This window comes from Schistocerca piceifrons, chromosome 9 (assembly GCF_021461385.2).
Source record: "Schistocerca piceifrons isolate TAMUIC-IGC-003096 chromosome 9, iqSchPice1.1, whole genome shotgun sequence".
Taxonomy (NCBI): domain Eukaryota; kingdom Metazoa; phylum Arthropoda; class Insecta; order Orthoptera; family Acrididae; genus Schistocerca; species Schistocerca piceifrons.
Window position 1 is genome coordinate 157,948,918 of NC_060146.1, and position 27,339 is coordinate 157,976,256.

At 40.8% G+C, this 27,339-nt stretch overlaps 1 protein-coding gene across 6 annotated transcripts in view; it reads left to right on the plus strand.

Moving 5' to 3' along the window:
• The first annotated feature begins 3,334 nt into the window (after positions 1-3,334).
• The window catches only part of LOC124717045, a 127,525-nt gene continuing 103,520 nt past the window's right edge, over positions 3,335-27,339 (plus strand). For 3 of the 6 annotated variants that reach the window (XM_047243709.1, XM_047243706.1, XM_047243708.1), the window contains exons 1-3: positions 3,336-3,400; positions 6,141-6,187; positions 12,085-12,132. In XM_047243709.1, coding sequence (XP_047099665.1) covers positions 6,148-6,187; positions 12,085-12,132 — 88 coding nt within the window. In that variant the 5' untranslated portion in view covers positions 3,336-3,400; positions 6,141-6,147. Of the gene's footprint in view, positions 3,401-6,140; positions 6,188-12,084; positions 12,133-27,339 lie in introns of all 6 variants that reach the window. The other 3 variants (XM_047243707.1, XM_047243712.1, XM_047243711.1) reach the window with 3 other exon arrangements.

Here is a 27,339-nt window from a genome sequence, read left to right on the forward strand (position 1 = left end):
CCGGATTTTAAAGTGTAAGACATTTCTGGGGAGTGGATTCTAATCACAATTTAATGGTTATGAACTGTAGATTAAAAGTGAATACATTGTAAAGAGGTAGGAAATTAAGGAGATGGGACTGGCATGAGTACAAAGAACCATAAGTTGTTGTGGGTTTCAGTGGGAGCATTACGCAATGGCTGATATGAACAGGGAAAGGAATCCCGCAGAAGATGAATGGGTATCTTTGAGAGGTGAAATAGTGAATGCAGCAGAAGATCAAATAGGTAAAAAGACAAGGCCAAGTAGAAATCCTTAGGTACCATGGGAGATACTGAATTTATTTGATGACAGGAGAAAATATGAAAAAGCAGAAAATGAAGCTGGGTAAAGGGAATATAAACTTCTAACAAATGGGACTGACAGGGAGTGCAAAGTGGCTAAGCAGGAAAGCTAGAGGACAAATATAAGGATTTAGAAGCATATATCACGAGGGGAAGGTAGATACTGCCTAAAGAATTATTAAAGAGACCTTTGGAGAAAAGAGAAGCAGCAGTATGAATATCAAGAACTCAGATGGAAAACCAGTCCTAACCAAAGAAGGAAAAAACAGTAAGAAGTAAGGAATATACAGAGGGGCTATACAACAGACGATCTTGTAAGCAACATTATAGAAACAAAAGAGTTTGTACATGAAGATGAGATGGGAGATGCGATATGGCAAGAAGGATTTAACAGAGCACTAAAAGACTCAAGTCAAATTGAGGGCACGAGAATACATGACATTCTGTCAGAACTACTGATAGCCATGATAGAACCTGACATGACAAAACTCTTCCATGTGGTATGCAAGATGTAACTTCAAGAAGAATATTATAATTTTAATTCTAAAGAAAGCAGGTGGTGACAGGTATGCATATTACTGAACTATCAGTTTAATAAGTCAAGATTGCAAAATACTGACATGAATTCTGTACAGGAGAATGGAAAAACTGGTAGCAGCTGACCTCGGAAAAGATCAGTTTGGCTTCTGGAGAAATATTGGAACATATGAGGCCTCACTAACCCTATGACATATCTTAGAAGGTAGGTTAAGGAAATGCAAACATACGTTTATGGTGTCTGTAGACTCAGCAAAAGCTTTTGACAATGTTGACTGGATTACTCTTTTTGAAATTCTGAAGGTAGCAAGGGTAAAATACAAAGAGTGTAAGGCTACCATATTTACAACTCTTACAGAAACCAGGCAGCAGTTATAAGAGTCAAGGGGTATGAAAAGGAAGCAGTGGTTGAGAAGCAAGTGTGACAGTTTTATAGGCTGTCCCCCATGTTATTTAATTTGTACACAAAACAAGCAGTAAAGGTAACCGGAGAAAAATTTGGAATAAGTTTTAAAGTCCAGGGAGAAGAAATAAAAACTTCGAAGTTTATCAATGACATACTAAATCTATCAGAGAGGGCAAAGGACTTGGAAGAGCAGCTGAACAAAATAGGCACTATCTTGAAAGGAGGATATAACATGAACATCAACAAAAGCAAAACAAGGATAATGGAACATACTTGAATTAAATCTGTTGAGGGTATTAGATTTGGAAATGAGATACTTAATGTAGTAGCTCAGTTTTGCTGTTTGGATAGCAAAATAACTAATGATGGCCAACATAGAGAGGACATAATAATGGCAAGGAAAGCATTTCTGAATAAGAGACATTTGTCAGCATCTAATATAGATGCTTACATGTCAGGAGGTCTTTTCTGTATTTGTCTGCAGTGGAGGTGAATCCTGGACAATAAATGAGTTAGACAAGGAGAGAATGGAAGCTTTTGAAATGTGGTGCTACAGAAGAATGCTGAAGGTTGGGTGGGTAGATTATGTAATTAATGAGGAGGTACTGAATAACGATGCCAGGCACAGTAGCATGTGATGCAAGATCCTTTTCCAAATTAAAATTTATAAAAAAAACTATGTGCGTTCACCAATGAGTCAGGGAAGATGTCCAACTCGGCCGCAATATCAATAGAAGGGAACATCTTAGATAACATGGATACTCACAATTTTATTACGGACTCAGCTAATTGAATTGCTAGAAGAGTTGATATTGTATAACTGTGTTCTGATTTTTTAGCAGCAGGGGATTTCTGCATCTTGTTTTTTACTTACGTTAAATATTAAAATCTAGATAAACGGCGATAACCCACAGAGTAAAAACTCGAGAAAAATAGCCAGAAACCTTTTGTTATTTACACACAAGAACATAACTTTTTATTATTTTCTGTTGAAAAACAGTTGGGAGACGTAATATTTTTCACGATCCTATAAATACGTAAAATTGTGAAACATTATGGCAAAAAAAGCAAATTCCAATAAACATACAAAGAATACAATCCTTAATCTCTTATAATTTGTATTTAGAATATATTAGCAGATACATAATAAATAAGTGACATGTACTATGTTTTTTTTTCCTTTTGGGAATCTTTTCCAAATGGTAAGAAACTGGTTCACTCATTTACAAAATTGAAAGAGCACTTCACTGGTTTCGCACGCAGGCTCTGACCATGGTTGACGCACCTGTACCTTTTTCCGTTTTTACAATATACCAGACAGATACGAAATCGCGTACTAAATATGTGAAACGAAAGCACGAATCCAAAACTTTTTATTTCTATTCATACGACACATTTTATAGTAGAAGCTAAACGATTGATGCAGTGCACATAAGACACTGTTCTCGCATTCGAGCGTATATCTTGGTCTGCCTGACCATCCTGATTTGGGGTTCCCGAAGACACTTCAAGCAAATGCCAGGATTGTTCATTCACGAAGGTCACTCTTATCCTCTTAAAGTATGCTTACACAATTCTGTGTATGCACAGTATATTTTCTGGCCTACTCATTTTCATTCTATTAAGCTGACAAATCCTGTACCATTGTAACATGATCTCTAAATGACTTAATGCGTGAATAAATTTTATACTTTTAGTCTATCATAGGACACGGTTTATTGAGAAACATTTCAATGCGTTGTTAAGTTACTCGGATTTTATTACAAATAATGTTACTCTGTCATATTTTGGTAAAATTCAAAACTTTGAAAAGTAAACAAATGAAGTCCGGGCTGAAAATTACCAACAGGCAACAACTAAGTTTAGCTTTTATCTGGGTTGCAGTTAAAGTTGCTTTCTGGATTTGATTACTTAAAAATTCATACATTCTGATGTTACTGAAACTTTTTCACAGTAAGATAGAGACTGTTTCGTACTGTCTTTAGTGACCTTAAGAATGCTACATTATTTTTTTTATAAGTCTTTCCTACGTTGGCGACATTGCATAACAACGTAAACAAACCGCAGGCGTCGATCTGTGCAAGTCGGGACAAGAAAGTTGCAAACGTAGTGCTAAGTGCAGTGAATAGTAACGGTATGTCAGTATTGAATATGTTTTTATTTAAATGTATGCATTGTGTTTTATTGTGAGTACGTCGGAAGCAAGAGTATTGACGACTTTTTATTGCATGTAATTCAAATTTTAATATTTCGCTCGGGGATAAATAGGTAAAATGAGTTCTGTTCACGAGTGTGTGAAAGTAGAATTTATCGTATTAAAATTTCCACATCCTTTTTTTTCCCCCTTTAATGTGACACCTTATTTCCATTCACGAAATCTATTTCCTACAGTAAAATGGAATATAACAGTAAGTATTATGTGCTGAAACGTGGGGAATAGTTTCATCTAGAGCTTGTAAAATACTATAGCTGGTGTACGTTTATAAGCTATATGAAGTTTAATATTTTGTGTGGAATCAAAGTGAATGAAACGTTATCGCCAACAGACTTCCAGAAAATTTTGGACTCTGGTTTGCCACGTAACATAGGTACAATTATTTTGATCTCGCGATGAAATGTCCGAGAGTTGTGAGGATAATTTATGCCGTTAAACTTTATAATGCAATGGAAGCGGTGATAAAAATAACGAAAAAGTAAAAGTTGTTCTCTCTCACTCTCATGTGCCAAAAAGTGCTTTTCTCCCCTATTCTGTAACATCATATTTCAAGGTCTTGTATTTTCCTCCTGTGTGTGGTCTGTATTGTCCACGTTTCCCTGTTTTACATAGGATTAAAATTGTTCTCATTGAATTGTTCCAGGCTGCAACATAAAAGAATTGTAATTCTGTAGATTTATGAGCAGACTACATAGCTAATCTCTGTATAAATAGAGTCAGTTGAATAAACCAGTCCTGGACATAAACTTTGTACAGTAACATAATTAGGAAGTGGTGTGTGATATTGTATATGTGCAGACATTAAGAGTGCAGAATACTGACCATATTTCTTTCATCCGTGTATTAGATTTTGAAACATAAATTGTAAAGTGAGACTGAGTTATAGTATATATTGGAAGATGATTGATAGTGAGGTGGCGAAGTCAATGAAAGTAACTACAAAATCTTGTGTGCGCTGACATATCTACTGATCCATAGTGTAGCCTGAGGTCTTGATTAGGCTGAAAGATGAGAGTTTGGGTGCGAGTTGCAAGTATGCTGTTGTATTCAGGTTGTAGAGCTGCTGAAATGCAACTTGTAGTTTTGCATCGCATGAATGTGGTACTGGTGTATTCAATTTTCTTATCACTTCATTTTCATTGGTTTTCTAGAATTCTGATTTTCCATAAATTTTGAAACAATGGTATCTGCATCAGAAAAACAAAGCTACTTAATTTATTTGGTATATTCAACTTGCGATTTACAACTTTTATCATTGCATGTGCTCCATATATGAATAAACTACTATGCTATACAATACTAACTTAACTTGTCAAAGTTTAATTTTGCAGTACAGCCCCACATTTGTGAGTTTATTTGGAATTTTTACTTCTGAACTTCGTGGGGTTTTGCGAGTGGCATATTCATTATATATATATGTGAAATATACCATATTGGTGGTATTGGTGGTATTTGTAATGTGGTCAGTATCTTTTCTGTATCACAGTTTTCAAGTAACACATGTATCATCAAGGAACAGATAGGAGAGTTCATGTTGTTGAGATCTCTGTTTAACGTGGTAGATTGAATAGTTGTCTCACTTTAATTGCAGTTACAGTGTCGGCAGTTTTCACTTGACATATATGTGTTGGTAATGTGCGAAATGAGGATGGCCAACCATGATGTCGACAGTAAAAATTTTGTGTGTTATTTCTTTTGGTTTGGAAGTGAAGGTTACAGATATTTTCTTTGTCTTGTAGAAATTCAGAATTTACGTTGTATGTAATTAGTGCTGTGCTATTAGGCTTCAGAATAGTGAAAACAGTTTCAATTATAATATATTCCGTGATTTATTTGGATGTAGTGGTAGAGTAAGTAATGATAGTTGCTGAACGTTACTCAGTTTTTGGGCAGAAGATGCTAGTTTATTAGAAAAGCACCACTTAAGTTGCTGAGGTTTATTTAAGAATCAAAACAAATGAAGAACCACAATGTCACTAGCTATCTGCATCTGGTTCATGATTATCCTTCTACACTTCACGATTCATTAGCAAGACCAAAACCTACACCTCACAAAAAAAAATGCTGACACAGTAACTGCACTTTTACCTGAGTTGACAACTTTGCAGAATCACCAATGACGAAAAATGAGTCAACAAGACCAATACTACAGACTGATGCTAATATCGTGTGTCCGTGAGACACGTTGTCATGCAGTCTGAAGCTGTGGAGTTTTATTTAACAGATAGTTAGTAGTTGCAAATGTTCTTTTCATTGGCATTGCGGGGAACGTGCTTCCACCCCCCCCTCCCCCCTCCCCCCCACATGAAGTAAATTGGTGTCAATGTGAATTGAAAAGTTTATACATGCACTAAATGATGAAGTGGAAAAGTTATAGGCGTATTAGTTTAAATGTGGGCCTTTAAAGGCATTTGTGAAAAGACATTTTGTGTTCAGTTAGTGAACTGGATGTTGCCTCTGGTGAAAGTAGTACATGTGATGCAGCTGAAGTGTTACTGTTTTATATTTGTTGTGAGCAGAGTCTTATATTCATATTTAAAATTTGGTCTTCTGCCTGGCACTGTTTTGAAAAAGAAGTTTGTTCACTTTTGCCCTCAGCTGTTTTCAAATGTTTGTCTTTTACTGAGTAAAATCTGTTATGTCGCTTATTATTTTTCAGCAGAAGTATGGGTGAATGCAGTACTCTTGGTCAAAACCTGCCATCAGGTAAGCACTTGTGTATTAGAACACATTCAGGCATTAGCACCTTAAGTGATGGTAATCTGATGTTACTAGAATTCTTTTTTATTCAATTTTTTTGTGTTAGTTTTTGTTGGTTGATGAACTGTTCATACAACTTGTCATCTATATCTGTATGTAAATGGCTTGTGTCTGTTATACTGACAGACTTTTCTCTGTGACCACCCATTGCCACCCCCTCATGTTTGTGATGGCAGATAACGCTTGGCCTCATGTTGTTAGTAAGGGAGTTTTATCGCAGTATGCCACAGTGGGTGAAACTCTCACCATTACATTGCGTTGTGAATGGAACAATAAAAACATTTTCACGTGTACAGTAAAGTTCGTAAGTCCTATATTATTTAGCTTTTCCCAAGGATATTTATTTCTCCACAGTATGCAGATTTTTGCTCACCACATTCACCCACTGCCACACACTGCAACCAAACTACCTTTCTAGCAGGATAACTGCATTCATAATATCCTTAATGACATATTCATCTGTATATATCTCTTATCTAGAATGGTGTTCATGCCTTCTCCCATGCCATATATTCTGACCCAGGAAATGCACGGTTTCTCAACTAGTTTAACAATAAATCAAGTATTCTTTAATTTAGAAGTGTGAAGTGGGCAGCTGCAAGCCCATTTACTGAAGCAATACTTCGTCTGTTTCATTTCTTGTACCAGGTTATAAGACAGTGCAATTTGGAAAGTGAAGACAATTTTGAATCAAAGTGTACTAATTACATGAATCAATGGAAAATCCGAGATGGAGTTATGACAGTATTATGGAATGGATAGTTGCAGCTCACCATGTGGTGGAGATCCTGAGTTGCAGATAGGCACAACAAAGAGACTATCAGCAAGTAAGCTTTCAGCCAAAAGGTCTTCATTAGAATGAGACAACACACACTCTCTCGACTGCAACTCTCACATACATGACCACAATCTCTGACTGCTGAGGCCTCAGCAGCCAGACTGTGTGTGTGTGTGTGTGTGTGTGTGTGTGTGTGTGTGTGTGTGTGTGTGTGTGTGTGAGTTTTTTTCTCTTATTCCGATGAAGGACTATTTGGCCGAAAGCTTAATTGCTGACAATCTTTTTGTTGTGCCTATCTGCGACTTGTTTATATGGATATTATTCCATATAAACTACCAATGTCCAAAAACTAACAATATTGAGAAGGAAAGTTGCTACTGACCATATAGCAAAGATGCTGAGTCGCAGATTGGCACAACAAAAAGACTCACAATTATAGCTTTCGGGCATTGAGACCTTCGTCAACAATAGACGCACATACATTCACGCAAACACAACTCACACACCTTACTGCAGTCTCAGTCAACTGAAACCACAGTGTGCTGTGCGTATGTGTGTCTGTTGTTGACAAAGGCCTTAATGGCTGAAAGCTATAATTGTGAGTCTTTTTGTTGTGTCTATCTGCGGCTCAGCATCTCCGCTATATGGTGAGTAGCAACTTTCCTTCTCATAATATTGTTAATTCCATCCTGGATGGTGGTGGTGTGTTGGGGCTTATGGGCGCTCAACATCAAGATCATCAGCGCCCTGACACACATTAAAAGGAACGAATGTGGACAGACCTAAGAAAACTAAAGCACACACTCAAAGAAAGCAGGAAAAGAAGGAAAATGCTACATAAGAAAGTAAAACTTAAGGAAAGGGGAAACATAGCAACAAGAATGTCACAGGAAATTGTTATTGGCTGGCCACTTACATAAAATATGGGCGAGTTTGTCACACAGTGAGCAAATTAAGATCCTCCCCTAAAATCTTTGTAAAAACATTTGACAGGGCACAGAACTTTAAAACTTTAACCACATTCGTCTGAGTGTTGCCTAAAAGAGATGGCAGGTCCGCTGGCAAGTCAGCCGCGACCCGCTGGTCAGAAAATAAAATGCAATCCAATAAAACGTGGCGCACAGTGACCTGGACGCCGCAAGCACTACACATTGGAGGGTCCTCTCGCCGGAGCAGGAAGCCATGCGTCATAGGGCTGTGGCCTATTCGAAGCCGAGTGAGGAGAACCTCGTCCCGTCGATGGGGCTGAAAGGAAGTACACCACACACGCATTGTGGGCTTGACTATACGGAGCTTGTTGTCAGTCACTTCCAGCCACTCATCCTCCCACCGACGCATGACCCGTGAGCTCAACAGCGAGGTGAGTGCGTGCAAGGGGATAGCACACTGAGATACTTGTGGGGCGAGACACGCCTCCTTGGCTGCGAGATCTGCCCTTTCATTCCCAGCAATGCCAACATGCCCCGGAACCCAGCAGAAAGCTACAACCTTCCCCAGTCGCTGTAGTCGGAGGAGGGCATCCTGGATGGTCTGGACAATTTTGTGTGCGGGATACAAACGTTGCAATGAGTGAAGGGCACTGAGTGAATCGGAACAGACAAGAAATTTAGGAGAGGAAGAATGTCTCATGTGCTCCAGTGCCCGCAAGATCGCAAACAATTCTGCATCAAAGACAGTAAAAGTCTGAGGCAGTCGGACCTTGAGGACACGATATGGAAAAACAACTGAGCAACCAACAGAATCCCCTTGTTTAGACCCATCCGTAAAAACAGCTACATAGTCGTGGTGCTCAGATAAAATGGCAGAAAATGCTGCATTAAAAACGGTGGCAGGAGTGCAATCTTTCTTGTACTGCAATAAATCTAAAATCACTCCGGGCCTCTTCAGCAACCAGGGTGGCAGGCAGTTAAAACCCTGGATTTTGGGGTTGTACAGACTCCACACCGAGGGACTCGAGTACACGTTGCACACGGATCCCAAACGGCAACGTAGCCCGGGGACGGCGCGAAAAAAGGCGGTCCAGAGGTGGATGGGCAACAAGATGGTGAGCAGGCGAGCTGGGAGCTGCAAGAAACTTACAAGCCTGGCGCACCAGCAGGAGCTGCCGCCGGATGGTGAGTGGCGGTTCCCCGGCCTCAGCACAGAGGCTGGGTAGGGGGCTGGTCCGATAAGCACCTGTGGCCAGTCGGATCCCAGCATGGTGAACAGCGTCAAGGATCCGCAAATAAGATGGCCTCGCTGACCCATATACTGTGCACCCATAGTCCAGCCGTGAATGCACAAAAGCTCCATAAAACTGTAGGAGATGCGCCCTGTCCGCGCCCCAAGACCTGTGGCTGAGGAACTTGAGGATGTTCAGTGCCTTCAGCGTTCTGGCTTTCAAGTCACATAGGTGTGGCAGCCATGACAACCTGGAGTCAAAAATTAGGCACAAAAACGGCACTGTGTCTCTAAAATGTAGGACAGTATCCCCCATATGCAAGGCAGGCAAAGTAAAAAGATGACGAGAACGATTAAAATGAACACAAACACACTTATCGGCAGAAAACCGAAAACCCGTCTTCGCAGCCCACTCCTCTAACCGCCGCACTGTTAGCTGCAACTGACGGCTCACGGTTGCAACACTGGAGGAGGAACAGAAAACAGCAAAGTTGTCCACAAATGAGCACTGTACTGGACTCCTCACTGTAGACGTTATACTGTTGATGGCTATGGCAAAGAGGGTAACGCTTAAAACACTGCCCTGGGGGACACCGTTCTCTTGCTCAAAGCGATCAGACAGTGTGTTACCAACGCGGGTCCGAAAAAACCGCTGAGACAGGAAAGACCGAATGAAAATCGGGAGGCAGCCACAAAAGCCCCATTGATGCATTTGTGCAAAATACAGTGTCTCCAAGTAGTATCATATGCCTTACTGATATCAAAGAAGATACTGATACAGTGATGCTGACAGAGAAAAGCCTGCTGAATAGCCACCTCTAGGAGGATCAGGTTGTTGACCGTGGACTGATATTTTCGGAATCCACACTGAAAGCGGCTAAGGAGCTGTCTGGTCTCTAACAGCCAGACCAGACGCCGGTTAACCATCCGTTCCAGGGTCTTTCCGACACAGCTTGTCAAGGAGAGACTACGATAACTACCGGGACATGTGCAGTCCTTTCCTGGTTGGAGGAGAGGGATGAGAATTGCCTCCCTCCACGAGGTGGGAAACACTCCTGTCTGCCATATGAGATTAAAACATTCGAGGAGGATTTCCTTTGATGCCACTGGCAGATGTCGAAGCATGGAGTACCGGATGCGGTCGTAACCTGATGCAGTGTCAGAAGTCTCAGTAAGTGCCGATTCAAGTTCCCACATGGAGAAAGGGGAATTGTAGGCCTCAGAACTGTTCGACCGAAAGTCCAAGGTCGCTCTTTCGACAGTCGCACGGTAGCGACGAAACGCTGGATCCTGATTTGCAGTGGCAGTACTTTGCGCAAAATGCTCTGCCAGCGTCTGAGCAATGGCTCTGGGTGTCGTTTGGAGGCATCCCTGATTCAGGACAGCAGCTATTGGTAAACGGCTATGTTTACCGGAAATCTTCCGGATGGCTTCCCATACTCTTGTGGAACAAGTGGAACAGTTGATGGAGTCCAGGAACTCCTGTCATGACCATTTCTTGCTCTCTTTAACGACACAGCGTGCCCTGGCTCTGGCGATTCGAAAGGCGGTAAGATTGACCGCTGTTGGGCGGCATTTAAATCAGCGAAGAGCCGCACGCCTGTCCCGGATGGCTGAACGGCACTCTTCTGTCCAACAAGGCACAAGGCGCCGCTTAAGAGTGCCAGAAGACTGTGGTATGGACAGGTCAGCAGCATGATGGACCACAAGCGTGATGTGATCCACCCATTCCTGTACGTTATTGTGGCGGTCAAAGACAGCCAACCGAGTGAACAGTGGCCAGTTAGCCCTGCCAATCATCCACGATGGTGGCCGCTGCTCCAGTGATACACCATCCAGGAGATGAATGCGGATAGGGAAGTGATCACTGGAATGAAGGTCGTCAATGGCCTCCCAGTGAACAGTCGGTGAGGGTTGGAGAGCAGAAAGATAGGTCAATGGTGAGAATGACCCTGTAGCAGTAGAGAAATGAGTCGGAGTACCTGTGTTGAGGATGCACCACACTTGAGATGTTAGGAGGCTCTCCAAAATTCGACCTCGAGCGCAAAGAGAAGTGGAGCCCCACAGGACATGATGGGCATTGAAGTCTCCCAGGAGGAGAAATGGGCGGGGGAGTTGGTCCATCCTGGATTTTCCATTGTTTGATTAATGTTCAAAAACTACGGTTTGATTAGTAGTTATGTCAGCTGAGAGGAAAGATAAGTCATTATTGTGAAATGCTGCCCCCCCCCCCTCCACCCTTTGCTCACCATTAATTTATCAGTGAAATTGAAGAATAGTGTCATATTGGACAGGGCACTTCATTTATTGCTTGCAGAGTAGCGTACAGTTTCTTAGTGGTGAGTAATTTAGAACATTAATGTTGATTCGTAAACCGACGTTAAGTTTTGAAACTAGACCCCTCCAAAAAATTGTACACAACTATAGCAGGAATCTGAAGAAATAATGATCAAATTTAAGTTTCTTGTCCTTTACCCGCAACATGTTTAAATCACATGACATTTGCATTTGTTCTTCATGTTTTCTCCATGTTTGACCTTATTTTCTCAAGGTGCCCTTTTATGCCATGAATCATCCTGATTTCTCCTAGCGCGTATAGCTTTATCCTCGTTATCACCTCTGTCTTTTCCTCCCACTGTTCATCCTACCCTGTTGCTGCTTCTTTACCTGCTTCTCCTCTTCCTCCACACAATCCCTTAATGTGAAAATTCAGATCTTATGATGTAGTTATTGACAAATTAATGCTAGAGTCATTGAATAAATTCAAGCTGGGCTAACTTAAACAGGGAGAAAACCCTCTGTTATTAAATTTGTGCTATTTGTTCAGTGGAAGCAATTAAGAACTTGTCAATGCCATTTTTATGTAGAGGATTTCAGATTCTGATAATGTGCCCTTTGGTTTAAGGGTCAGGGCTGTGTGGCATCAAAAGAAGTCATTCCAGTGATGACAGTGGTGAGTATTTACTTTAGAATAACACAAAAGTGTATAAGTTAGTGCTTCCAACAGCTACATACTTGAAATTTGTCAGGAATGGCTTTGGTTTTGTTACATTCTTTAACATGGTTATTAGTATATGTTTAGCATTAGACCAGGATGGAATTGTTACATCTAAAATCAATTTTGATAGAATGACGGATGAACTTTGTACACAATTAGGCTGCTTTGTGGGTAAAACTTTATAGGGTGTCCGTGCTCAAACGTAAAGTGTATGTTGGTGACTGTTAGAAATATTTTAGCATACAACCACAAATGTCAGGAACATAATCCTCAGTAACACATTTCAGGAGTCAAGCTCCCACCATCTGGCTGTCTTTCTAACCTTACATAAACAAGCACTTGAAAGCCACACAGAATCAGAAATATAAAAAGAAATTAAGTTCTTCAGACATGAAGTCCTCATCTTACTTTAAAAAGAGCGACACCAGATTCTCTGTGCCACTCATCCGCCCATCCACCAAAGCATTCTTTACCGGAAGTGGTAAACACCAGTCACATCATCTGCAGGTTCCATCACCTGCCTCCCTGTGCAATGGCTACTTCAGTAAACAACAGATGGCATTGAGCCAGTAGCTGTTCATAGAGTTCCAAGGATGTTACAAGGGACATGTAGGAACCACATACCAATGGTTATCTGTGCAAAAGTGCTCACATTTACTGTACTAATGCCAACCTTAAAGGAAAAAAAAAACACTGAATAAAGAATTACAGCTCTTGCCCATTGCCCATTTGTACATTAAGTACATTATCAAACCTTACTCAGTGAATTGTTATTTCAAGTTCTTCAAGTAGGTCAAGCTTGCTTCCTTTCTTCTTTGCTTGCATCACACTAAACCCTCTTCTATGCCTTTTAGGGTGTGACCATTCTCATGTTTGGCAGCAACCAGTCTACTGTAATTGCCCACTGTAAAACTCTCTCTGTGCTCTCTACATCTTGTTAAAAAGCTTCCTCCCCATCTGCTCTATATATTTCACTCATATGATGCACAACCTGGATGAGGAGGAACAAGCCGAGGAGGAACAGCAAATAGGAACAGACCTTACATGGTGAGAAGTGGAAGAGGCATTGGGCAAGATGAAGGGAGGGATGACACCAGGTCTGGATGAGCTAAGTGTAGAGATGGTGAGAGCAGCAGGAGAGGTAGGGATGCAATGGCTATATAAAGTAATGAAAATTGCGTGGAGACAGAAGATGATCCCAGAAGACTGGAAGAATGAAATAATTGTCCCGATCTTTAAGAAGGGAAATAGGAAAGAATGCAAGAACTATCAAGGGATAACATTGATGAGTAATTGTACAAACATTTGTGAGAAAATTTTGGAAGCACGAATTCGGGCAAAATTAGAAGGAAGAATGAGAGAAGAGCAACATGGCTTCAGAACAAGAAGGGTCCACGGTGGATCTAATTTTTGCTGTAAGACAACTGCAGGAACAGCACTATGAATATGGAATAGATCTACAAATGGCCTTCCTGGACATTGAAAAAGCGTATGATAGTGTGCATAGAAGCAAAGTGTGGAAAGCCTTGTAGTACAGAGGAGTAGTAAAACAGTTTATTTGGAGAATAGGGGAAATGTACCATGAAGTGTGATCTGTGTAAAAAAATGGTTCAAATGGCTCTAAGCACTATGGGACTTCACATCAGAGGTCATCAGTCCCCTAGACTTAGAACTACTTAAACCTAACTAACCTAAGAACATCACACACATCCATGCCCGAGGCAGGATTCGAACCTGCAACGGTAGCAACAGTGTGGTTCCAGACTGAAGCCCCTAGAACCACTCGGCCACAGCTGCCGGCTGAGCTGTGTGAAAGTGGGAGGAGAGAGATGGGCTTGGATTGAACAGAAGAATGGCTCGAGGCAGGGAAATGCACTTTCACCATTACTCTTCGTTGTTGTATTGGATGATATAATGAGTACAGTAGCACAAGTAATTGGAGAAAGGAAGATGAAAGCTATGGTGTTTGCAGATGATCTGATGATTTGGGGGAATAAGGAGGAGGAAGTACTAGAGCAGTTGGATATATGGGAACGGACTGTACAAGAATATGGGATGAAATTTAGTATGAGTAAGATGATTACCACAACAAGAAAGAAGGGGAGAGGAAGAACTGGAATAACAATTGGTGGGGAGAGAGTTTAAAGTACGTAGGAAGCCTGATGCAGGAAGATGGAAAAAACGACAGAGAAATAAACAAACGAGGGAGAAAAGCAGAAGCATTTCGGAAGCGTGTCATAAGCCTGATATAGAGCAAGGATATACTCAAAATCAGCAAAAACGTTATATACCAGTCACACTGCATCCCGATCCTGACATATGCATCAGGAACCTGGGTTATGAAAGGAAGAGAGAAAAGCAAAGTACAAGCTAGTGAGATGAAATTCTTGAGAAACAGTATTAGAGTGACAAAGATACATACATTAAGAAATGAGAGGATCAGTGAGTTAATGAAGGTGGAATCATGACAGGAGGAGATAGAGAAATCATGGCTGAGATGGTATGGACATGTTAAGAGAATGGAGAAGAAGAGGATACTCAGGAGGATACACGAGATGAAACTGGAAGGAAAAGAGACCAAGAGGAAGACTGAGAGACAGGTGGCTGAAAGGAGTAGAGGAGTGTGTCCAGAAGAAAGTAGAAGACTGGACCAAGGTGGCAAGAAGACAGAAGACGGCGGAGAGGCCTATGTTCCATACAGACCTGGCTAGAGGCTGGAAACTGTCCATGATGATGATGATGATGATGATGATGATGATGTGCACTATATTTTGTAAACACATACCAGTCAAATTTACTTATCCAATTCCAAACTTCATGCTTTAATCTTTATGTAATTGTACCATCTAAAACTTTTCACCAACTTCTGTGAAGTTTTCCTAAAATATGGTGCAGTAACAATTTTAAACTGAATTAAACATTATGAATCAGATATCGGTAAATAATGGGTGACTTGTCTTATCTGCGGGCTCAAGAAGAATTTGAATGAGGTGATAACTAGTGATAAAAAGATCATTACCATACATTTCACAGAAATTGGCATACATTTTTAGTCTGTACAATGTCCGGTTGGCAAAATTTAATCAGATATAGTGTAAAGCATGAAGTTGAGAACAGATCAAGTATATTTGAATTGGTAGGTGTTTATAAAATACAGTGTGCATCATGTGATGCGGAGCATGTAGGACGGATGGGGAGGAAATTTTTAACAAGATACAGAGCGCGTGCACATGTGGGCAATTGTGATGGATCAGTTGTTGCCAAATGTATATATGAGACTGGTCACCCCCTTACAGGCACAGAAGGTGGTTTAGAGGTTATGCAAACAAAGAAGAAAGAAAGCAAGCTTGGCTGACTTTCACTTGAAATAGCAGTTGACTAAGCTAGGTTTGATAATGTACAAACATTTAAGAGTAGTAATGCTATCTTCAGTGCTTTTCTGGGTATTTTGTAAGGTTAGCATTAGTATGGTGAATGTGAGCAGTTTTGCATGGGTAATCATTGGTAAGTGGTCTCTTCATGTCCCTTGTAACATCTTTGGAATTAAATGGAACGGCTGATGGTCCAGTGTAGTCTGTTGGAGCCATATACATGTTTGCTGAACTAGCCAGTGCACGGAGAGGCAGCTAGTGGGCCTTTTAGCTCATGGGACTGGTGTTTACCACTACAGGAAAGGAATGCTTTGCTCGATGGGTGGTAACACGGATAAGTGGAGCAGGGAATTTGGTTTTGCCTTACTGCACTGGGATGCCACGGCAGATCTGCTGGCAGAGATGCTAGACAGAAGTGTGGGACGTAATGGAGCCTCCTGACTTGGCATCTGCCTGAGCGTGGCAGCTCTGCCGGCAGAGCGGCTGCTGCGAGGTTATGCCGGCAGGCCTGGTGGTGCTGCCACTGGAACACACGATGGCCTATGGTCGCTCCCCCACCAGGACACCAGCAGAGCTGCCATGTGCTACTTGCCACTCACCCATACCTAGTTTTACTCTCCCACGTGAGCACTGTGGAGTGAAACTCAGATGGGAGAATACGTCTCTCTACATTACAGTCACGTTCAGATTACTTACAATAACACACTTTCTGGACTGTGGTTGGATGCAGGTAGTGGAAATTATTGATCCTCAGTTTCCTCACAGCCTGTTCCTGATGCTCCAGTGCAACCACAGCACAGGCAAAGCACATTTACTATCTGGGTTCTGTAAGTTTTCGGTCAACCTACTTCCAGGCCGAAATAGCACAGCTACATCTCTTGCTGCAGAAAGTGATGTTAATAGGCCAGATACAGACATGCTAGAATTATTTTAAGAAAGAAGATATGTAAACAAAAGAGTCAGGTTTCTGATTTCTTGTCTAAAACATTTGTAAATTTGTTTTCAGTTTATAGTAACATACTTTTCAAATAAAATCTAAAAAGCACTTCTGTGTGTACTTTAGAGTTAAAACTAAAACTGTAACTATCACTATGGGCAACAAACACTTAGTTATTGAGTACACAGGTCTTGAAAATCTTTTCCTTCAATGAGATTACTTTCCTTAAAACAGTGACTTTTTTGTCAGTTAATCTCGGGAGATCTCCAAAATCTCATCAAATGGACAGAATGACATTTTCAGGATACTGCAAAATTTAGCACTGTAATTTCTTAAATCATTATGAAGCATGTCAAATAACCCATTAATGTCATGATCAGCAATGATGGGATGAGCCCTGAACTTCTTTCTCTGCATTTCCTTTTTATTTCGAACTTGCACATATAGCTTGTAGCTCTTCTACTGAACGGGGACTGAGGGCATTGCTCTGATGTCTCTGCTGACATCTTGTACTGTGAGACCAGAGCGCTGGCAGCAGAATTACCGACAGATTTGCCAAGGCGTCCCAGTGTGGCAGGACCCTAAGGCAAGGACTTCGTGTCTGAATAACTTCGGTTTTGTTTTTTGAATTTGTGTGCTTTTTAAGTGCATGTTTCTGTATGAGTGCCTAACTCGCAAAACACGTTGCTGATGATTAAGTTCCTAACATTAGGGGTAGTTCAAGCATAATAATTATCTTCACAGCTGGTACCTTCGGTCCTTAAGGTTGGCATGTCGATAATGCCTGTTATGAGGAATTGTGGGAAGCTATGATGGGGGAACAGTTAATATGTATAGCCAGTGGTGTAAATATATTTTAAGTATCTAACCAGGATGTATACGACCTGGAAGATCCGGGAAAAACCCGGGAATTCTTTCATCCAGGAGAAAACTGGGAAAAACCCGGGAATTTTTCATCGTTTTAGTTTTCAGTTATATTTTTGTAGTTTTGACCGGTAAAAACCAATACTCTAACAAAGGATATTACTGTATCCTGCTACTGCAGAATAATACTGCAGCAATAAAACATGAACTAGAGAAAGAAAAAAAAGAACTTAAATTGCAAAGGAAATGCGCCATACACAATAACAAAAGACAGTGCTCACACAAGTGTCTGTCAACAGAAAAATGTCAAAGGCTGTAGGAAGACTATGCAATGCTTCATAACAACAAATGGCCTCCGATTAGCACAGCGGTTTACATTAGATTCGTTTTAGCAGTTACAATTGGGCTCATGTGCATGCACAGTTGAATCACGTATGAGTAGTGCCTTCTCTCACTTCTGGCTACAGAAATCAGGCTGTTGGCTGTGTAATCAGTCGCAGCAAGCAGCTAGGTGCTATCGAGAAAAAGTTTACTGGCGCGCCCAAGCTGCCAGATTCACGCATGCGCAGAAGGCCCAGATTGTGTTGGGGGGAGGGGGGGGGGGACGAGGTATCTGACCCAATGGCAATTTCGGGGGGGGGGGGGGGTAATTCATATTCTTGAGGAAAAAACCTTGTTTCACAACACCTAGCACCCAGCGCACGTTGGTCAATCAATTATTCACATGGTTTTGTAGCGCATAGTCAGTTTTGGAACTCATTCTAAACTGATTTCTGAATGAATCCTAAATTGATTTGTGAATCCGTGCATAGTGTACATTATGTCTCTGTCAGGGGAATCCTCATTGCATCTAGAAATAAACTTACCTGCAGACAGAAGGGCTGTACGAGCTGAGCGGAGGAAAGCCGAACGGATGAATGCCAATCACTGTCAGATCATGTGGTTGATTGGGTTTGTGAATGATCAGCCTCGTTATAATTAGTAGCAAAATCTTTAGATTCAGACTACCAGAGTGGTAATAAACAACTAACAGGAATAACAAGTAACAAAAATTACCTATTATCTTCCCAGTGTATCCAAGAAAATGAAATTTTGACAGAAAATTTTTGGCCACGTCGCTACACTAGTAAGGGCCAGTTGTACAATCTCCAGCTAGCAGCTGCTTAAGTTCTATTCTGAAAGTAGTGCAGAAAATGCATTGTGTGAATGTGTTACAATGGCTAACCAGAGAATAATCTGGGGAGAACTAAACCAGTGATTCTGGCAGGGTTTGTGAAGGTAACTGGTGAGTAAGTTTTGGCAATGGCAGGAATATTTACAGAATTAGTGATGACAAGATTGTGTGTTAGAACGAGGAAGGAGAAAAAACTGGGATATAACACAAATTATGGAAGAATATGACGATCCCAAATTCTTTCGATCTCATGCTGGAGAAACTGAAGCGTATGAATGAAATGTGAAAGTATTTCCTAACATAAAGCGTTTTGCTTGTAGTAGGCCCAATAGGCGTTTGATATTGGTACTTCGTGAATTATATTCTGCCGTGTTATAAAAATGACCATTTATGCCAAAACAGTCTCGTTTATTTGGCATGTGTTAAAATTGCTGCAATATTAGAAAGGCCTATTTTGTTTTATGTAGCAGACAGTGGCAAAATAGACGTAGTCAGATCGAGAAACCATACCAGTCTTGGGTACTATTTTTGTTGACAGCTTTTTCAGTATTAGACAACAACATTTCGATTTTTCATGTAGCAAAACGTTTGTCAAACTTTGATGAGGTAATAAATTTTTTCGCAGAAGGGAAAGCATGCCGTGTAAAGCTGTATCAAGATTAGGGGGAGAAAAAATGCTAGGAGCTAAGGATTGAAGAAATGTGCATTGTCTTGCTTTTTTCTTGTCTTTACTGGTTTTATGTATCCTATATTTAGTTTTATGTCCCACAAAAGAGAAAGTTATTAGCTAATAGGCAATAAAGAGTACAGATTTTCTGAAGAGTTCTTGTTCTCCAGATTACAGATAATCCCATTCAGTATTAATTGTGATTTAAAAAAAAGAATGGGGGGGGGGGGGGGGTTGCGCCAGGGTATCAGACCGGCTGACTGGGAGCAGGAGAGGCACCACAGGACATTTTAATTTCCACTACCCTGATTATAGTTTCATGGCATCCATTACAAAATATATAGATTTCAATTCCACAGAGTGAAGCACAGTGATGTGCGATAGAAGAATGCTGTGTGAAGAGGTGTGGCACTACACTTTGGCACACTTAAGACCAAATAACAGGTCTTACATTTTCTCGAACACGTGTTTTATGTATTGGACTCTTCAGAAAGATGTGCACTACAACATAAACATATTTTTGGAAATTTGATTTTTTTTAAATTTTTGTCATTCTATCTCAAACTCTAGAGAAATGGGGTTTGGAAATATTGTAGATACGGGGCTGAGGCACACAGTACTCTGAGTTATAGTGGGGAAGTGGGTAGTCTCCACATGACCCGTGTTTACATTTAGTGATTTTGCTGTTTCCTCTTCATTTACTGCTCTCGTGTAAAATGAAAACAAAACGGATTTCTGTGGCCGGGAGCTACCAAGTAAATTAAAATATATTCACATAATTTCTGAAGGCTAAAATATGTTACTAGTTTCAGATTTTATTTCCGCCTTTCTGACAGTCAAGCATTAATCACCTTGCAGAACAAAGAAGTTATTTTTGTCGGTTTGCTAATGAAATTTGGCTGTTGTTAATCTTTTCCGCTGAGGCAGTCAATGTATTTGAAATGAAGTGTTTAATTCCACACTATTGGCTAGTTTCAACTGTTCGCTGCATTTCAAGTGCATGTTTTCAACGTCTAGCACGTATGGCATTATGCCATAATAAATAACCAAACGTAAGATACAGTACTGGTACTCCAAGAAAATCTACATCCCGAAAACCACACTGAAAAGCTTAATATCCGGTCGAGGCCTACTTCACTGGGAATCTGGACATAAGAATGTGCACTTTAAATGTGCCAATTTTAGTATGGTTCATGAGATTCTGGTGCTCTTGGTGTGTTGTCTGATGTCTTGTTTCTTTTATGACACAATGTAAGATCTTTTAATGTTTTACACATATGAACATACAGGCTTCTTATGTCATCGTAGCTACGCAAGTGCGGTGCTACCTGTTATATGGCACACTCTGGCAACTGCTGAAATGAACCTATTTCTAATAGGTTGCAGGAAAATATTGGGAATGGTGGTTTGCAAAGTGTTACTTATAATGTAAATTTCCTTTTACGGAAGTTGAACTATGTGCGAGAATGTACAATGAATTTCTTAAATCACAGAGCATTTGACTCACATTTAAAAATAAACTCTTTGTTGACGAGCCATTTAGAAGAATTTCGAGCCCAGATCATCAGACATTTACGTCATTACTAAATATTTTACTCTCTCATTTATGTGACATGAACCATGGACCTTGCCGTTGGTGGGGAGGCTTGCGTGCCTCAGCGATACAGATGGCCGTACCGTAGGTGCAACCACAACGGAGGGGTATCTGTTGAGAGGCCAGACAAACATGTGGTTCCTGAAGAGGGGCAGCAGCCTTTTCAGTAGTTGCAGGGGCAACAGTCCGGATGATTGACTGATCTGGCCTTGTAACATTAACCAAAACGGCCTTGCTGTGCTGGTACTGCGAACGGCTGAAAGCAAGGGGAAACTACAGCCGTAAATTTTCCCGAGGAAATGCAGCTTTACTGTATGATTAAATGATGATGGCGTCCTCTTGGGTAAAATATTCCGGAGGTAAAATAGTCCCCCATTCGGATCTCCGGGCGGGGACTACTCAAGAGGACGTCGTTATCAGGAGAAAGAAAACTGGCGTTCTACGGATCAGAGCGTGGAATGTCAGATCCCTTAATCGGGCAGGTAGGTTAGAAAATTTAAAAAGGGAAATGGATAGGTTAAAGTTAGATATAGTGGGAATTAGTGAAGTTCGGTGGCAGGAGGATCAAGACTTTTGGTCAGGTGATTACAGGGTTATAAATACAAAATCAAATTGGGGTAATGCAGGAGTAGGTTTAATAATGAGTAAAAAAATAGGAGTGCGGGTTAGCTACTACAAACAACATAGTGAACGCATTATTGTGGCCAAGATAGACACAAAGCCCATGCCTACTACAGTAGTACAAGTTTATATGCCAACTAGCTCTGCAGATGATGAAGAAATTGATGAAATGTATGACGAGATAAAAGAAATTATTCAGGTAGTGAAGGGAGACGAAAATTTAATAGTCATGGGTGACTGGAATTCGTCAGTAGGAAAAGGGAGAGAAGGAAACATAGTAGGTGAATATGGACTGGGGGGAAGAAATGAAAGAGGAAGCCGCCTTGTAGAATTTTGCACAGAGCATAACTTAATTATAGCTAACACTTGGTTCAAGAATCATAAAAGAAGGTTGTATACCTGGAAGAATCCTGGAGATACTAAAAGGTATCAGATAGATTATATAATGGTAAGACAGAGATTTAGGAACCAGGTTTTAAATTGTAAGACATTTCCAGGGGCAGATGTGTATTCTGACCACAATCTATTGGTTATGAACTGCAGATTGAAACTGAAGACTCTGCAAAAAGGTGGGAATTTAAGGAGATGGGACCTGGATAAACTGAAAGAACCAGAGGTTGTAGAGTGTTTCAGGGAGAGCATAAGGGAACAATTGGCAGGAATGGGGGAAAGAAATACAGTAGAAGAAGAATGGGTAGCTCTGAGGGAAGAAGTAGTGAAGGCAGCAGAGGATCAAGTAGGTAAAAAGACGAGGGCTAATAGAAATCCTTGGGTAACAGAAGAAATATTGAAGTTAATTGATGAAAGGAGAAAATATAAAAATGCAGTAAATGAAGCAGGCAAAAAGGAATACAAAAGTCTCAAAAATGAGATTGACAGGAAGTGCAAAATGGCTAAGCAGGGATGGCTAGAGGACAAATGTAAGGATGTAGAGGCTTGTCTCACTAGGGGTAAGATAGATACTGCCTACAGGAAAATTAAAGAGACCTTTGGAGAGAAGAGAATCACTTGTATGAATATCAAGAGCTCAGATGGCAACCCAGTTCAAAGCAAAGAAGGGAAGGCAGAAAGGTGGAAGGAGTATATAGAGGGTTTATACAAGGGTGATGTACTTGAGGACAACATTATGGAAATGGAAGAGGATGTAGATGAAGATGAAATGGGAGATAAGATACTGCGTGAAGAGTTTGACAGAGCACTGAAAGACCTGAGTCGAAACAAGGCCCCGGGAGTAGACAACATTCCATTAGAACTACTGATGGCCTTAGGAGAGCCAGTCATGACAAAACTCTACCATCTGGTGAGCAAGATGTATGAGACAGGCGAAATACCCACAGACTTCAAGAAGAATATAATAATTCCAATCCCAAAGAAAGCAGGTGTTGACAGATGTGAAAATTACCGAACTATCAGTTTAATAAGTCACAGCTGCAAAATACTAACGCGAATTCTTTACAGACGAATGGAAAAACTGGTAGAAGCGGACCTCGGGGAAGATCAGTTTGGATTCCGTAGAAATGTTGGAACACGTGAGGCAATACTAACCTTACGACTTATCTTAGAAGAAAGATTAAGAAAAGGCTAACCTACGTTTCTAGCATTTGTAGACTTAGAGAAAGCTTTTGACAACGTTAACTAGAATACTCTCTTTCAAATTCTAAAGGTGGCAGGGGTAAAATACAGGGAGCGAAAAGCTATTCACAATTTGTACAGAAACCAGATGGCAGTTATAAGAGTCGAGGGACATGAAAGGGAAGCAGTGGTTGGGAAAGGAGTGAGACAGGGTTGTAGTCTTTCCCCGATGTTATTCAATCTGTATATTGAGCAAGCAGTAAAGGAAACAAAGAAAAATTCGGAGTAGGTATTAAAATTCATGGAGAAGAAGTAAAAACTTTGAGGTTCGCCGATGACATTGTAATTCTGTCAGAGACAGCAAAGGACTTGGAAGAGCAGTTGAACGGAATGGACAGTGTCTTGAAAGGAGGATATAAGATGAACATCAACAAAAGCAAAACGAGGATAATGGAATGTAGTCAAATTAAATCGGGTGATGCTGAGGGGATTAGATTAGGAAATGAGATACTTAAAGTAGTAAAGGAGTTTTGCTATTTAGGGAGTAAAATAACTGATGATGGTCGAAGTAAAGAGGATATAAAATGTAGGCTGGCAATGGCAAGGAAATCGTTTCTGAAGAAGAGAAATTTGTTAACATCGAGTATAGATTTAAGTATCAGGAAGTCGTTTCTGAAAGTATTTGTATGGAGTGTAGCCATGTATGGAAGTGAAACATGGACGATAAATAATTTAGACAAGAAGAGAATAGAAGCTTTCTAAATGTGGTGTTATAGAAGAAAGCTGAAGATTAGATAGGTAGATCACATAACTAATGAGGAGGTGTTGAATAGGATTGGGGGAAGAGAAGTTTGTGGCAAAACTTGACTAGAAGAAGGGATCGGTTGGTAGGACGTGTTCTGAGGCATCAAGGGATCACCAATTTAGTATTGGAGGGCAGCGTGGAGGGTAAAAATCGTAGAGGGAGACCAAGAGATGAATACACTAAGCAGATTCAGAAGGATGTAGGTTGCAGTAGGTAATGGGAGATGAAGAAGCTTGCACAGGATAGAGTAGCATGGAGAGCTGCATCAAACCAGTCTCAGGGCTGAAGACCACAACAACAACATCTTAAAGTGTAACACGCACAGAAAGATCTACATTATATGTGAAATTTTAGCTTCTCTTGCAGCTTATTAACCTTAGAGACCAATATTATATGTGAAAGCTTTGCTTCCTGTTTGTGTGTTCACACTACTTAACAGTGATGTTGCTATTGGCTGACTACATCACGTGTCTTATGGTCTGAATATCCACTGTCATTGGCTGGTGAGATCACGTGACATAAGTTATGTCTGGCTTACAAAGGCACATCGCAATCTTGATATCAATGCTCCGGAAAGTAACATGCTGTATTTGGTGGAATTCAAATTTATACTTTCATAATACGAAAATATGCAGCATACATGTTGCTGCACATCAAAGATCTTTCCAAAACGTGTTTTTTTTCCCCTGATTTTCGTTTTCTAAAGTGCAGGGAAATTGTACACCCGTGTATAAAACCATAACCATTCAATAGATTGTTAAGTTTTACCGTTCCGAAGGAAAATATACTGTCCCTTAACACAGAAAAAGATTGTCTTCACCCAGAAGAACTGGGAAACATGGGGATTTTTTTTCCTTGTCTGCACATACACTCTGTTAACGTGACAGTCACCTTAACATAACCGTTGCTGAAATGTGAAAAATCTGCATTTTCAGATAAAAAGAAATTATTTGCACGGGAAAATACATATAAATATAATAAATGATGTAAAGCACATTTTTCATCATATGTTTTGTCACATCTACGCATTTCTGTTCCAGGTATATACAGCATTTTTATCATCATTGACTCGCAAGTTGCCTATGTGGCGCCACTTAAAAAGGACTTGCAATACGGCGGCCAAACTCCCCTAATGGGGCCTCCCAGTCAACAATGCCATACAATCATTTCCATTTTTTACATTTGTTATATAATTTCTGTATTTATTAATTGAATTATCTCAACTACAAAACACTATATGAATTAATTCATACAGAATGATGTGTTGGGTACTGATGACAGACTTGTTTGAATTACCCTCATTTTGTCATTGGCCTTTCCTTTACTTTCTGCTTTTGCTGTGTACAGTATTTTCACACTTTTAACGTTGAAATGTTGTTAATGATTTTGTCAAGTACATTGATGCACTTCATAGTGAGGAAGGAAGTGGGAAAAACTTCTGCAAAAAGAACAGACTGTATGAGTAAAATGGAATTGGTTCTTTAGCAAATGTGTCTCATTACAGCTATTTCTCGAGACTGGCCAATATCATGAACATAAGTACGCACATGTAACTGCTCTCCAAACAGTAGTTATTTCTAAAAATAATGCAGGGCTCTGGCAGGGTGCAAGTAAAATGCAGTAGTGGAAAACGGAACTATCAGCTTCTGAGCTAAAACAGGCCTCTTGTTACACTACACGTCAGTTGTGACAGTAGTCTGCATTCTGTCTTGCTAACTGGCAGAAATGGTAAATGTTACATGAAGTATCACCAGTTCAACATTTATCAAACTTTTAGATGTTCATCACATAATGTGTGTTAAATGATAAACTGATTTCTAACCGATGTCCACCACCACCACCACCACCACCAGTAAGTGCGTGACCCTCCCATAGACAGGAATACACTCCCGTGTTCATTGTGACAAAGAAGCAAAGACTCTCTGAACACCATCTTGATGAATTCCTTGCCATGCCTGAAATGCGAGCTATGTGAGTTGATGAAGGTAGCTGGCTGGAGGCGCGTTTTGAAATATGTTTCCACCATATCCAGCACGTGCTCTGTGCATGACAAATCGGAGGACCAGGCACGTCAGTCGATGATCCATACATTCATTGAGGCATTTGTGAAGTGAACCACAGTGTGGGGTCTTGCATTATCCTGCAGGAATACGCCTTTTGGTATCTTAGCTGTGAAAGGTATGAGAACAGGAGTTAACCATTCTTGTTGCTTATTGACAAGTGTTCAGTCTCTTTCCGACGTTTACCGAATCGTTTCTGTTGTCATATCCAACAGCCCTCTGTATCTCTATTCCAGAAGTTTGAGAAGTACAGATGTCGAGAATTGCTGCTTCCTGTGATGATTCACCGGGTCATCTACCGACATGTCAGTATGTGAGTTGACCACCACAAACAGAAGTGACTGAACACCATAGAGGGTCACCCGATGCCCCTGTTGACCCTGGCTCTACATATGCGAGTCCCTGTTTGTGGTACTACACCAGTGACAGATGGCATGTGACAACTCCAGATCGCGACCCGCTAATCTATAATAGACAGTTAGTGATGACACACTGTCTGTAATATTTGGGCGGATTTCAGTTGTCGTCATTCGTCTGTATATCTGAGCCGGTTGAATGACGCTATGGTCTTCTTGTGCCAGCCATTCTTGCTACCCTGCTGTCCCGAGTCTGCCCAGTCAGCACTCATCATGCAGCGGGCGCGCTACAGCCGACATTCCATGCGAGCTGCACGTGCCCCTTATACTAGTTATTTGGCTTCCCAGAAAGGGGCAGCTCTAGAGCTGTCGTGAGATCTCTGCCTGGAAAGTTCCAGTAACATTAGACACATCCAGTAGCCACTGTGCACTCACACTGTTCTTCACCTTCAAGGTTGGCTTTATTCCTGTGCGGAAAAGACACATTCCTAAGAATGAGATTTCAATTGACATATAACACATGCGGGAATGCTGGGGTATGAGCTCAGTAGTGTTCGGCTGAGGTGTTTGTGGCAGAACACTTTCAATTTTTGTTGGTATATGCTACCGTATAGTGCAAAAATGCTCCACATATCGAGATCGAACTGTTGGTATGTGGCAAAAGCAGAATGTGAAGGAAATGGCCACAAAATGAGAGTAATAATTATATTAGTGGCATAACAGCAGCATTCACATTATTGCTGTGCTTTTAATTTACTGGTACTGTGGATGGAGGATATGTTCTTAGCTTTGAAACCTCTGAGAGATTCTCAGATCCTGTATTTGACGAGGGGTTATCACAGCCACCACACGTAATCGATTTGAAGTGTAGAATTTCAAAGGCATTTGATGTATTAAAATATCCTAAAGCTGAAAACTAGGGTGCAAATGGAACCGGCCTTGTCATATTTTGTAGAATCTCTGATTAAAAGTGCCAAGCATCTAGATCTTCCCGATTAAAGACGTTCAGTGTGATCCACTGTGAGGGTACTAGGGCAACTGTGGGGACCTCTGTGCAGAGGCCGGTGAGCAACTGTTTGCTGTGTGGCACCAGCTTCTTGTGGTGCGACATGTGCTTAGTTAGGTCTGTGCCAGCTCCTCT